The sequence below is a fragment of the Stegastes partitus genome, unplaced genomic scaffold (genome assembly GCF_000690725.1).
Source record: "Stegastes partitus isolate 25-593 unplaced genomic scaffold, Stegastes_partitus-1.0.2 Scaffold11, whole genome shotgun sequence".
In the NCBI taxonomy this organism is placed as follows: Eukaryota; Metazoa; Chordata; class Actinopteri; family Pomacentridae; genus Stegastes; species Stegastes partitus.
In genome coordinates this window covers 62,898-76,099 of record NW_007577742.1, presented here as the reverse complement: position 1 = coordinate 76,099, position 13,202 = coordinate 62,898, and the positions used below count along the sequence as shown (strand labels likewise).

Below are 13,202 nucleotides of genomic sequence, written 5' to 3'. Positions count from 1 at the left end.
GCCTTGAAGGTCCTGAACCAGAACTGAAGATCTACACAAACTCTCCATAACCTGTTACGTAAAGGACAAAAGGGCATGTACAGTAAACATGGGTATTTCGTTCTGAATTACAAAAAGTTCAACAAGGTGTGAAGTGACAGAAACAGTGGAATTGTTTTTTGTCGCATTCCTCCAGGGACATTTTTGACAGATCCCTGCAGAGAAGTAGTGTAGGTGCAAGTGAAATTAAAAGATAAAACCCATTTAGCTGCAAGTGTGTGAGGGTTCTGTATTGAACATTCTGCCTCATTACGACTTACTGACACTCCAGTTATACTTGTGCTTTTACTGTTCTGACAAGTCAAAATGTACGCTGTTAAAAAAGGTTGATTATGCAGCCACCAATCCACTAATCCAGAACAAAATATATCAGATTGATTTGAACAAGTAATAAATAAAACCAAAAATTGAATGTCTATTTTCTTTGCACCGTTGTAGTGTTATGTCTAAGTTATATTGCTTTAAGGAACAGCATCCCACAGCTTTTTATGCAGTGACCCTGAGAGCTCAAAACAAATACACAAAACACAGGAAAATTAAGAAAACATCTTCACCAGCATTTAGGGGGGGAAAGGCAACAAATACAGAAAACATGACTAAATACAGAAACATGCTGAGAATCCAGACTGACAGGTGTGTCAAATTATTTATATTGTATTATTGTTTATATTGTTTTAGTCCTCTGGAGCTTACTACACTGAAGAAAAAAAGAGGTTAATATTCTAGTATTTGGGGCACCAACAAATACTGTAAAATGACTGTAAAATTTCCACTATTAAAATACACATTCTCGTCACAATTTTACATAAAGTCTCTATTCTTTTTGGCACTTGTTTATGTTTAATGGAGGATATTTAAATGTGCAAAATAACTAACTTACCCACATTACATAATATTCGTTTTTTTTTTTCAAGAAGAAAGCTTTGTTCATAGTTACAAGTGTTTAATGTTATTTCTACATAACACGTGTAATTTTACAGTTTAGTTTTGTAATTCTTTTTTGATTTGTTTGTATATTTTTTTTACTCTGCTAAATTAAAAATATATATTTTGAAGTGTGGATACAATAAAAAGACTATTAAGAAGAAAGTATGATTTAGAATAACATATTCTGATTTGTACAACACCTCACACACACAGCCATCCTTCTCATCCCCATTAAACTGTACTCACAGCACACCTGAACAAACTGAATCTTGGATCCAGCTACGTGGTAACTCCTCCTACACACTTCAGCAGCCAGTGAGACCAGTCGCACAGCGTAACGTCCTCTGAGAGTGGCAGCATCGAAATCTTCCACCAAATGGGCTTCTTCTTCCTCTTCTTCTTCTTCTTCTTCTAATGACAGACAGAGGCAAATGTAGGTTTTAAAATTGACTTCACACAGTTTCCCACCAGAATCTGTCAGTTACATTACGTACCTGTATCTTCATCAGTCGGGGGAAGCAGCTGATCCACCAGAGCCTCTGACAGGTTCAGAACAGAGTCCAGACCCTCACTGGCCACACTGAGCGCCCTTTTAACAAGGGACTGGTTCGCTCCACTCACAGCCTGATGCATCCTGTTCATCAGCCACATGACTGTGTGCTGTACACTCTCCTTAGTTCCACCGGCTGCAGTGCCCACCACATCCTGAATCTTGTGCATTTTGTTCTCGGCAGTGCCAGCAAACTGGAGACAAAACCAGAACAAAAATGATCTTCTCTTCATTCAGTCTTTCAGTGGAAATGTGCAGTTTATGGGGCTCTTCAGGATTTGAAAGATGAAAAGAAATGTTACCTGCTCTGTGGGAGATACAAGGATGGGGAATGAAGCCTCCAGCCAATCAAGACTTTTGCATGCAACACCATTTGCAACGGCAACTATGGAAACATACCATGATGAAGTGTTTTTTGTTGAAATTGCTACTTAGACCAATCATCAAAAAAACAAAACAAACAACAACATAAGCTTCACTAATATTCATTTTTTGAAATGATGCTGCATGGCCTCATAATTACTAATTTATCATTTGGATGCTGCTGACTGGACACATCAAAATATAAGAAAACATCTCTTGAGCTCGCAGTCCTTCTGAATATTTCTACAACTGCACTCATCAGACTTGACCTGTCTTTAAAACCCTGACAAAACCTTTAGGTCACCAAGACTAGAACTGAAACATTTGAAAAGAAATCCAAACTTCAACAAATGTGAGCACTCCTTATTTTGTTCTGTCTGTTTTATATTGATTTTAGTGTTGACGTGTTTGGATAAAGGACAACTATTTGCACAGAACAAGCGATCTGCATCACCTTGGGCTCTGGGATGTTGCAAGTAATGGATGTTTTTTGAATATTGACACGCAGTTTACAGATCAATTAGAAATAATGTCATGTGAATTAACTGTCAGATAAGCATTGTGACAACAGCCTTTAACCACACCAACCATAGTCAACACTGTACTCACTCTGGGGCTCCAGTTTAACAATGACAGGTGAGAACCTGTGAAGGGCCGCCGAGCCCAAAATTATCACACTGTTCTCCAGCATGTCACACACCGACCTCAGGCTCGGATGGCTGCATTTAGTGTCAGTGTACAAGACTGACAGTTTGGCACAAGCTGAACGAACCACAGGCAGATTGGCCAACCTGGAAACTGCACTCTGTGCTGTCTGCAAGAACACAACAGAGAGACAAAAGCTCCATCCAGATACAGTCCATGGGGATACATTACAGTGAAATATCAAGTGTCAAACAAGTTGGAGTATAAAACACTGAATCATACAGGTGAGGTTTGGAGAGCACATGGAGCTTTGGAATTAATTTCCCATTAATGACGCTCACCTGGTTGTTGTTCACTGGCATGTTTCCGAGGCTGCTGTGTACCGCAGGAGAGTGAGAGAACATTTGAGATGCAAACTTCTTTGAACACTTTACCTGATAGGAAAAGGTTCGAAGAAACTCACCACTCATCGTGCACAATCTGACAATGTGGCGCTGTGATTAATTAACGCTCACCTGTTCTGCAGAAGCTGCCTGCTCCTAATCTCGCGGGAATGCCAGATCACGTGGCGATAAATCAAAGAGCGGCGACATAAGTGAGATATTGGTGCGTTCACTTACCTACATTAAAGTCCCAGCTTATTATTTGGAGTATTTATTCGTATGTTGGTGTTATTTGATAATTCGGTTATGCTAAGAAGAGAGGCTTCGAGAGCAATATCCAGCCTGAGGTGATTAGGAGGATCAAAGGTGAAGAAATTGACGCTGTGAGCAGGATTTGAACCTGCGCGGGGAAACCCCATTGGATTTCGAGTCCAACGCCTTAACCACTCGGCCATCACAGCGTTGCTACTTAGGGGAAATGATGCATTCAGGAGCAAACTCCTCCGAATCCTGTCTATTCTGTGTGGATTTGGGCATTTCTTTGCCATAGTCTAAAGATAACTCTCACTCATTTCAGTTTGCTTCATTCTTATGTGTGTTTTTACATCAGTGCTTATCTGTACTATTCAGAAAATTCTGCACCAGACCTTTGAGCAGTGATTTCAATGTGAATATAGAATTTCTACAAATGTGCTGCAGCCTAAAGTGGAACACAGAGATCATTTACATCTTCCTTTATGGGTTTAACTGCTGCTATATGGTCTTTAAACATCTGCAGGCAGATCCACATTACCTGTCAATTCACCCCTGACCTGTTGTAAACAATAGTCAGATTTTGTGATTCATGTTACCTTCATGGGGCTGCAAGGCGGATCGGTGGCTGCCTCACAGCTAGAAGGTCGCCTGTTCGCGTCCCTGTGTGAAGCTTGCATGTTCCCCCGTGCAGCGTGGGTTCTTCCTCCCACAAGGTCCAAAAAACGTATTGAGGTTAATTGGTGATTCTAAATTGTCCGTAGGTGTGAATGTGAGTGTGCTTGGTTGTCTGTCTCTAAGTGTAGCCCTGTGATAGACTGGTGACCTGTCCAGGGTGTCCCCTGCCTTCGCCCTAAGTCAGCTGGGATAGGCTCCAGCCCGCCCGCGACCCTCGTGAGGATTAAGAGGTGTATAGATGATGGATGGATGGATGGATGTTACCATCATTCTTATATATCTTTTTTGCCTTGTATTTATCCATCTTTTATTCGCATTGAAATTTAAACAAAGTCTTTTGCATCTGCATGTTTGCGTATTTCTGCGTGTGATTTGTCCACGTGGGTTTGACAGTCAGGCCCTTCAAGGTGATTCTCTGCAGAACGAGACTGATCAACACTGTCATGTGGATTAACGAGGCTCCTGCTTACCAACAGGTTTATTTAAGCAGGTGTGAGCTCAAGCAGAAGCAGGCAGATTAATTAAATAAACACTCGGAGTGAAGTGGCAAACATCGACGCTGATTAACACTCACTACCCACCAAAACATCAAACCCCGCAGTGTGTAAGTGTATGGAGGAAAACACAGGCTTCGGTGGTGATCAGCATGTGCAGTGGTTTGATGCTGAAGATGGGCATATAAGGAAGAGACGCACCCAGCTCTGTATCTGCATATTGATGAGCTGATTCTCCGTTAGAGGACGATTTGTTTTGGGTCCTGAACAATGGTTTCCTTAAAAAAAAGAAAAAAGAAAAAAAAAAAGATGGGGAGCACGCTCTGAGCCACGAGGTTGTGTCGGTGGTGCTGATGCTGCTGTTGTGGCCGCTGCAGCATCTCGGAGCGCAGCCGCGTCTCCTGCACACAACGTGCCCAGGAACGCCTTTCTTCTGTGTATCGGCTTGTGCGTCAGGGAGGAGGTGCGGCTCCTCAGACTTTTGTGTGGCAGTCACAAGGTTTGGGACTGCTGCCCGCCGCAAAAAAACGGGAGGGAAAAAAAGCGAGACAGAGGAAAAAGCACGTGTAGTGGGTGGTCCTCGGCACACGGTTTTCACGTGGCTCTGGCGAGCGCTGAGCCCGAGCCCGAGCAGAACCACCGTCAGTCCGGTGCAGCAGCAGCAGCAGACAACATCAGCATGGCCGTGGAGATGGAACCCTCCGAGTAAGTGCGCTCTCTGTTATCATTAACTTCTCTGTGATAGTTTGGAGATTTAAAAAAAAGAAACAAAAATAATAATACCAAACGACCACTTGTTTGACTGTAACAAAAGAAAACAGCAGATTTTCTGAGTGTCTGTCACGTATCAAGTTTGGAAATGTAGCCCCCTGTTTTTGGAGTCATTCGTTTGAATTTGTGATGTTTGCATGTTTCTAAATGTTTCTTTTGGTGAAATCAACTTTGCAAATAAATCTGTCCCCTGCTGTGACGCTGTTATTTATTGTCAGTGCACCCATGTGGCGTTTGTGAAACCTCTCCTCCAATCACAGATGTTCTTTCGTTATTCAGACTGTTTATTCTTGTCAGTGTCGTGGCCAAATACCCAATTTGGTTAATGCTCGAACGGTCGAATTGAGACATTTAATGTGATTACTCTGCGCAAGAGGAGGGTCCAGGCTGTTTTGCAGTCAGTATACACAGTGGCTGCTTCATCTACATGTGCCTGTTGATCTAATATTCTCTCCGCCCCTGGCTGAGGGTGTGGGTGTGCTGCTTTTTTTTTGTATTGCTTACTGATTTTGTCCTCCTGTGGGTAAACGTGGGGATATATACATCTGTACCAAACCCATCTTTTGGTGGGTTTCTTATAGTGGGAGGTTAAAATGACAGTAAACTGAGCAGAGAAACTGGCTCAGAGCATCAGTGGGTGAAGTTAATGTGGTCAGCAGGTGCCACTGGTGCATGTCTCTGCACAGAAGTGCACGTGAAAAAACAATGAAGCTCAGTGTCCTGCAGGATGGAGTGACAGCAGAGGGGAGGATCTAAAGCAACACAATTACATCCAGCAGGTGGCTCTGAAATGGGACCACATGAGGCAGAATCACTGCTCTCGTCTTGTTTTGACTTTTGTTTATTTGGTTGAAGTCACATGGGGGAAAAAAAGCAGTTTTTCGGTGATTTCAGCCGGTTTGTGGCTAACAGTTACCCCTCGTCTCTGTAGTGTGATCCGCCTGATAATGCAGTACCTTAAGGAGAACAACCTCTACCGGACGCTGACCACCTTACAAGAGGAAACCACCGTCTCACTCAACACAGTAGAGAGCATCGACAGCTTTATCGCAGACATAAACAGAGGCCACTGGGACTCTGTGCTGTTGGCCATCGAGTCCCTCAAGCTGCCCGACAACACACTTATTGATCTTTATGAGCAGGTAAGCTTTTGGTGAAAGCTTTTTCTTGGTTCGTTTTGTCTTTTTTTCTTAAATTTTATTCAATTTTTTTTATCAACAGCCTCTGATCAGCTCTGATCTCTTCAACAGGTTGTAATGGAGCTCATTGAAATGAGGGAGGTGGGTGCAGCTCGCTCTCTCCTCAGACAAACCGACCCCATGATCATGCTGAAGCAGACGCAGCCAGAGAGGTACATTCATCTGGAGAACCTGCTGACATGCTCCTACTTTGACCCTCGTGAGGTATGAAAACCAACGTTTGTACATTCAGCTGCATCAGAGAGTGATTTATAAAGTAACATCCTCTCGTTGGGATTGCAGGCGTATCCCAAAGGCAGCAGCAAGGAGAAGCGGCGCAGAGCCATCGCTGAGGCTCTGGTGAGGGAGGTCAGCGTGGTGCCTCCTTCACGCCTCATGGGACTCCTGGAACAAGTCAGCGTGAGTAAACTGATCGATATCCTTCTCACTGCTCACTCTAATTATATGGCAAGGGAAACCATCTAATCGATGCACATAACTGAAAAGATACCAAACAATCTCTGTCATGCTCTTACTATACACAAACATAATGAGTGGTACTGAAAACACATTTTTTTAGTCAACCTCTAACTTTGAGCAATGTGGTCCTGCATGAACACAGAAGTTTGAACAGTTTTTGTTAAATCGCAGGGCATATTTTCATGGACCGTTAAATTTCAGTTTAGCAATCTGAAATAAAAACAGAATGACAATTAGTGGTTGCTCTGTTACCATTCACAGTCAATCACATCACACCAACACAGTCCTGATAACAATGATTACCTGAGTTTTTTAATTGTGTTAATCTACTGAAAAGTGATTTTTTTTAAACAAATCTTAACGTTAAATGCTGCACATTTAGTCATGAATGTTTAAATACATACTTAAAATTTAAACTAGTTTTCAGGGGATTGAAAGTTTTAGTGTGTGCAGTTAAGCTTCATTGATTAAAGCAGACCAAGAGAAAACTGTCAATTTAATTGACTGAATATGCTTTTTTTTTGTTATATATTCTTGTTAGATATAACAAAGGGGGATATGGTACATTTTTTGGGTAACTCGTAGTTGCATTTGCATGACAATGTGCTCAGGTATGTACTTTAAGTTGAGTTTAGCAAACACACACACACACACACACACACACACACACACATATATATATATGCTTAGTAAAATAAATATTTACTAAAAACCTGTCTAAACCTATGATACCCCAAATAATATGGCTGCTATTCAGATTCTGACTTGGAAAAACTGAAAACTTATTCCAAAGGATACTTGTGTATGCTGTAGGGAACCACAACGCTACAATGGAGGATCAGTTTAGAAGATCAGTTAAACTGTTAGTATTCTTGATTAAACTTTCACATTACCTTTTCTGTTGACTGCTTGTCATCCGTGTTCCAGTCTTTGAGACTACAGCAATATCCAGGACACCTCTCCCCTGACATGGCCATCGAAACGACTAGCAACAACAAGGGCAGACTTTTGGAGAAAGAGAGCTTTCCAACGCAGCTGTACCGCCACATCAAGGTAAACACAACATGTTCTGACTAATATAGGATCATACATTCTACCGACCTCACGTGGGACGATGTTTTGGCATTTCAGTTCATTTGTAGCAAAGAAGAACTTGTTTTCTTGACGCCTTGTACTTTATATCTTCTTGGTCATTAGCCCAACACGCACACATACACACCCAAAACTAATTAGTTTATTCACCTGAAGGCGCCTCCTCTAGTCTCTGGCTGCTCTCTCATCACTTGCATCCAGATGGAGCCGCCCGAGGTGATAAGTGAGAACGGTCAGCCCACGCAGCAGCAGACTGTTGGAGAGACTTTATGTCTCCCCGAGGTCACCGGATATTAATTTGTGCTTTATTTCTGCGCGCATCTGAATCGCAGACTGTAAATCAAATAGGAAAGCGAGTTGTCTGAAAGTGTTGACAAGCAGTTTCTGTGTGTGATTTGACTCTACAGTTTGGGCGACGGTCACATGTGGAATGTGCCCGTTTCTCACCTGATGGAAAGTATTTAGTCACCGGATCAGTGGACGGGTTCATCGAGGTCTGGAACTTCTACACTGGAAAAATTAGTAAGGTGAATATTTAACAAACCACGGCACAAGGCATACTGACATTTGTTTTGTATTATATTACACAACAACTTTTTCCATATTGTTTTTGGCCTATATTTATTGTTTGAACCGTGTTTGAGTGCTGCCCTGTTGCCCAAATAGCTTTTTAGAATAAGATTTCAAACTTAACAAGACCTTATCTGTTTAAACAGCCAACTAAAGAATGTGGTTTATTTCATTATTCTTCCTGTTGTGTGAAACAGGATTTGAAGTACCAGGGCCAGGACAGCTTCATGATGATGGATGACGCTGTGCTGTGCATGTGCTTCAGTCAGGATACAGACCTGCTGGCTACCGGAGCTCAGAATGGCAAAATAAAGGTCTATATCGATGTGTATTTGTCAACATAAACAACCGATAACTGTGTTTAATGTTAAGGCTGAAATATTGGAAAAACTGTGTTTTCAGATGAGTTAATAATGCTATTCTCAAAATGTGTGTGTGTGTGTGTGATGGTGTTGAAGGTGTGGAAGATCCAGAGTGGCTTGTGCCTACGCAGGTTCGAGCATGCTCACAACAAAGGCGTGACTTGCTTGAGCTTCTCCAAAGACAGCAACCACATTCTCAGCGCCTCCTTCGACCAGACCATCAGGTGGGATACGATGTTTTCTGTAGAAGGTGAACACAGAGCAGACTGCAGCTGCAGGTTCCCAAAATAGACCAGAGCATCTGCATGTGTATTTATGTTGCGCAGGTGTGTGGCGCTGTGTAATCCTACTGAGAATATGAATAGAAATGTGCTCTACGTAGGTGAAATGTGTACAGCTGACGGATATTTATAGTAGTAGCTTCACTCATACCTTAGTTACACAAAGGGTTAACATTACATTCAATTAGTCTGTAAACAATAAGATTAAAAAAAAAAACTGATATATGAAGTTGAATGTAATAAACAAGTGAGTTAGATTAGATACAGTCAATATGCATTCAAGTTTTATAAAATAAATAAATAAATTTTAAAAATGTATTTGCAGCTATAGCCAAAAACACACAGTGGGAGACCTGTTCGATTTCACGAGCGCTGCTGTGGCAAAAGTTGTCTTGTCTGCTGTGGGAGGAAAGCGAGAGATCTGGCTGACCTCATCCATGATTCACAAAAGTTTCCAAGCAGCACACACGGGCGTCAGTTCAGCCGAAGGAAGGCAGCGAGCTCTTTATTCATCCCACAGTGGATTAGCAAAATGTGGGAAAGTAGATGGGAAACAACAACAACAACAACAGCAAAAACTCCCTTAAAAGTTTTATTGTTATATTTATTTAACCTTTTTTTTGGGGTTTCTCATCTGTCTGGTTGAGCACATTTAGAGTCATATGGGAACCGACTGAGCGTCTCTAGGTGCTGCGGTTGAGAAAAAAAAAAGATACAACCATTGTAGTGGTGAAGTTTTCAAGGGTTGTTGTATTAATTTGATGCAGTGGTTTAACTGCAGAGAATAAATAACTGCACCTAAAAAGTGTGACTTAAGACATCCATAAGTGGTAAAAGCAGTAATGCCAAAACTGAATAATGCCAAAGAAAAAGACACAACGAATGTGAATGTAATTTAAAGTAATCTCATTCTACATTTGCTCAAATTGTTACGTTAGGGTAATTTTTTTGGCCAATTTTTAGGTGTTTTTGATAAAAAAAATTGCGATTAATTTCGGTAAATTAAGGTATAATGATGCAACAATATGTATATAACAATAGGGATAATGTTCTATAAATGAACATTTAATTTATTTGCTAGTGGCTCGTTGTTGTTTCGAGTGATTTTTTATAATTTTTGGGGCAAAAATGCAAATAAATGAATAAAGACTTTTAAAAGTATTTTTAATTATTCATACATTAGTCACTATGTAAACATTTGAATTGTATGTGTTGTAACTTTTAGTCACTTGGAATTGAATGGGAATACTTTTTATACATTGACAAAACTCCATCACACATAGAAACAGTCAATGCCTGAACTCACGTGTTTTTCAGATACTTAGTGCTCCTCTCTGTGAATATGCAGCGCCTGCAAAGTACAAGAAAGTCTGAGTTTCACTTCCTCCCTCACGCATACACTGAATCCCCTTCACAGATGATGAGTTGAATATTATTTCTGACTCCTGGGGGGTGTGAGCTGAGCCTCTCCGCTGTGTTGGAAGCACATGTGCTGTGTGGGTGTAGCTAAGACACCCATGTGCTCAGGCACAAAGCAGCAACGTGTTCCTCCACTTGCACTTCCACAAGCAGGAAGAAATGTTTACAAATGATAAATCATCCTCTTGAGACGAAGCGAATGACTGAGCATTAAGGCGTTTTGTCATGGTGAAGCTAATCTGCACCCAGTCACTCACAGGAGCTAAAAATAACCCATCGGCTGCTGAGCAGCACGTTTTCTCTGCACTTGAGAAAAGAAAAAAAAAAAAAGAACTCTGTCTTTGAGTTGAAGAGAGGATTGTTAAAATGAATCACCGCTGCCTGTTTTATTGCATATTAGCATATTTAATGTCAACACTTTCATTTTCAGAATCCATGAACTGAGGTCAGGCAAGACACTAAAGGAGCTACATGGGCACTCGTCATTTGTAAATGATGCATCTTTCACTCGAGATGGATTTCACATCATCAGCGCCTCATCGGATGGCACAGTCAAGGTACAATTAGCATCAACAATGTGAAGCCAAATACTACACAGCACTTCAGGCCTGTGCTTCACTTGTATTGTTCTCTCAGAAAGTGCTGCAGTGCACAGAAATATGAAATTATCACCTGTGTGTTGTTTTTTTTTTTTAGATTTGGAACACAAAATCCTGCAATTGCATCCACACCTTCAAATCTCCGTCAAGGACATCTGATGTCCCCGTCAACAATGTGCTTCCTCTGCCCCAAAACCCAGAACAGTTTGTGATTTGTAACCACTCCAACACAGTGGTTGTCATGAGCATGCACGGTCAGGTGAGAACTCTGCAATGGATCCAATCTCTTCCACTGTCTTTGAATCTAATAAGGAAGACTTATTGATTGTTAAAAAGAATTAGGACTGCAATACTTTTAGTATCAATTAATCTGACAGATATTTTGTCAGTTAATCGTTATTAGAATCTCTATAGAATAGTTAAAAATTTGTGCAAGACACCTGTTATAATTTCCCACAGTTTAAGGTCATTCAAATTGCCTTTTTATTTGACCCACAGCTAGAAAAAATAATTAAAAATTGAGAATATTTTACATGTTCTCGACCAGTTGACTCTCTTAGAGTCAGCTGATCAAAGAATCGAAGTTTACTGTTTGCAATTTTTAGCGAATGGTATCAATCTTCACATCATGCTTTTGGAAAGAAGGTGATTAAAATGTTAAGCTATTAAAGGGCATTATTTAGCGCAGTATTTTACTGGTATTGTTGTTTCACTCATACCCACACGGTACCTGGATATATTCGTAGAAGCTTAATGTCTTCTCCTCTCTCTCTTCAGACTGTGAAGACCTTCAGCTCAGACAGAAAGGAGGGCGCCGACTTTGTGTGTTGCACCCTGTCACCCCGTGGGGAGTGGATTTACTGTGTGGGAGAGGACTTAGTGCTGTACTGCTTCAACTATACGACAGGAAGGCTGGAGAAAACGCTGACTGTAAGCCCCGCTGCTAAAAATTCACCCATTATCAAAGCCTTTGAGAGGAGGCAGTTTATCCAACTTATTAAAAACTGGGCAGCCAGTGTTTTTTTAACTACTTTGGTTACTCTTTGTCTCACTTGATGCAGAGAATGAAGTGTCACTGCCGCTGAGTAGCAATCCTGAAACAAGGAAACAAGGTGGCCGACGGGTAATGTGTGCTCATCTGTGTTCCTCTGCACCCACAGGTTCACGAGAAAGATGTAATTGGCATCGCTCACCACCCACATGAGAATCTGATCGCCACGTACAGCGAGGACGGTCTGCTGAGGCTATGGAAACCGTAAACTGTCACCTGCATCAAGATGAGGATCTAGACAGCCGGTCACATGGTTATAAAGCAGCTCATTCAATTCTGTTTAAATGTGCAGGTAAAGATATATTTTTTAAAAACCCACTTAGTTGCATAAGTAGACGCCACCAATAAATGATAAAACAGTGCGCTGGTTGTAAAAACAATCCCGCTGTAAGGTCCATTTAGTGGCTGTTTTTGATCATTTCACAGGCAGACTGATTTTCCAATTTATTATGGAATTGTTGATGTTTGCTTTTTTGGAGCACTTAAAAGATTTTTTTTGTCAGTGTTGGTACTGAAAGATGAGATTCATTGACTCAAACATGGACATATGAAATTTATGTAATTTATGTCACATGATCAAAAGCTCCAGATAAGAACAGATGCAAAACTGATCTTGCAGCAACATTTGTTTTGTTTGCTGTCAAAAGTGAACTTTAAAACTTTAGCATATATATTTTTTTATTGAATCATAGTCATTTCTGGTAATCGTTTTTGAAGGATCAACGAGTACAAACAATGTCAGCTTCTGATGGCGGATTACAAAGTGGATTTTTTTTTTTTTTCTGAAACCTATTCATATTTATTTATTTTTTTTAATTGTCAAGAAATTCCATTAAAAGACCACACCAAGCTTTACTTTACAAATTACATCCCTCGTCTTCTCTTTTTCTGTCTTAATTCATTTTTTTTCTCAAACATTAGTGTCAGCTATTTATATGTTTCTGTGAAATGAGTTTTTTTTTATTAATGAACTGCTAAAGCCTTTGCTTTATTAACTTCTACAACACTGTCTAGGTCCTCCACACTGTACACACTCTTCCTCATGGATCCAACTTCACCAGTGCAGTT

The 13,202-nt window shown here is 40.8% G+C and overlaps 1 protein-coding gene and 1 non-coding gene across 2 annotated transcripts; one reads left to right on the top strand and one right to left on the bottom strand.

Moving 5' to 3' along the window:
• Positions 1 to 3,286: 3,286 nt before the first annotated feature.
• Positions 3,287 to 3,368, bottom strand: trnas-cga (transfer RNA serine (anticodon CGA)). Its single transcript has one exon. It is a non-coding gene; the product is annotated as a tRNA-Ser (tRNA).
• A 1,642-nt stretch (positions 3,369 to 5,010) lies between these two features.
• Positions 5,011 to 12,790, top strand: LOC103360662 (SMU1 DNA replication regulator and spliceosomal factor). Its single transcript, XM_008286511.1, has 12 exons — positions 5,011 to 5,036; positions 6,034 to 6,244; positions 6,353 to 6,505; positions 6,584 to 6,694; positions 7,688 to 7,813; positions 8,260 to 8,379; positions 8,620 to 8,736; positions 8,881 to 9,008; positions 10,915 to 11,041; positions 11,181 to 11,342; positions 11,861 to 12,013; positions 12,244 to 12,790. Exons 1-12 carry the CDS (start codon positions 5,011 to 5,013, stop codon positions 12,340 to 12,342), a joined length of 1,533 nt encoding a protein of 510 aa, XP_008284733.1. The 3' UTR covers positions 12,343 to 12,790.
• The last annotated feature ends 412 nt before the right edge of the window (positions 12,791 to 13,202 follow it).

Bases quoted from the DNA above. Each gene is read 5' to 3' on its own strand.
- LOC103360662 (XM_008286511.1), top strand. From the start codon at position 5,011: ATGGCCGTGGAGATGGAACCCTCCGA. The intron at 8,737-8,880 runs GTCTATATCGAT...ATGGTGTTGAAG, and splicing joins CTCAGAATGGCAAAATAAAG to GTGTGGAAGATCCAGAGTGG. The intron at 9,009-10,914 runs GTGGGATACGAT...TTTCATTTTCAG, and splicing joins TCCTTCGACCAGACCATCAG to AATCCATGAACTGAGGTCAG.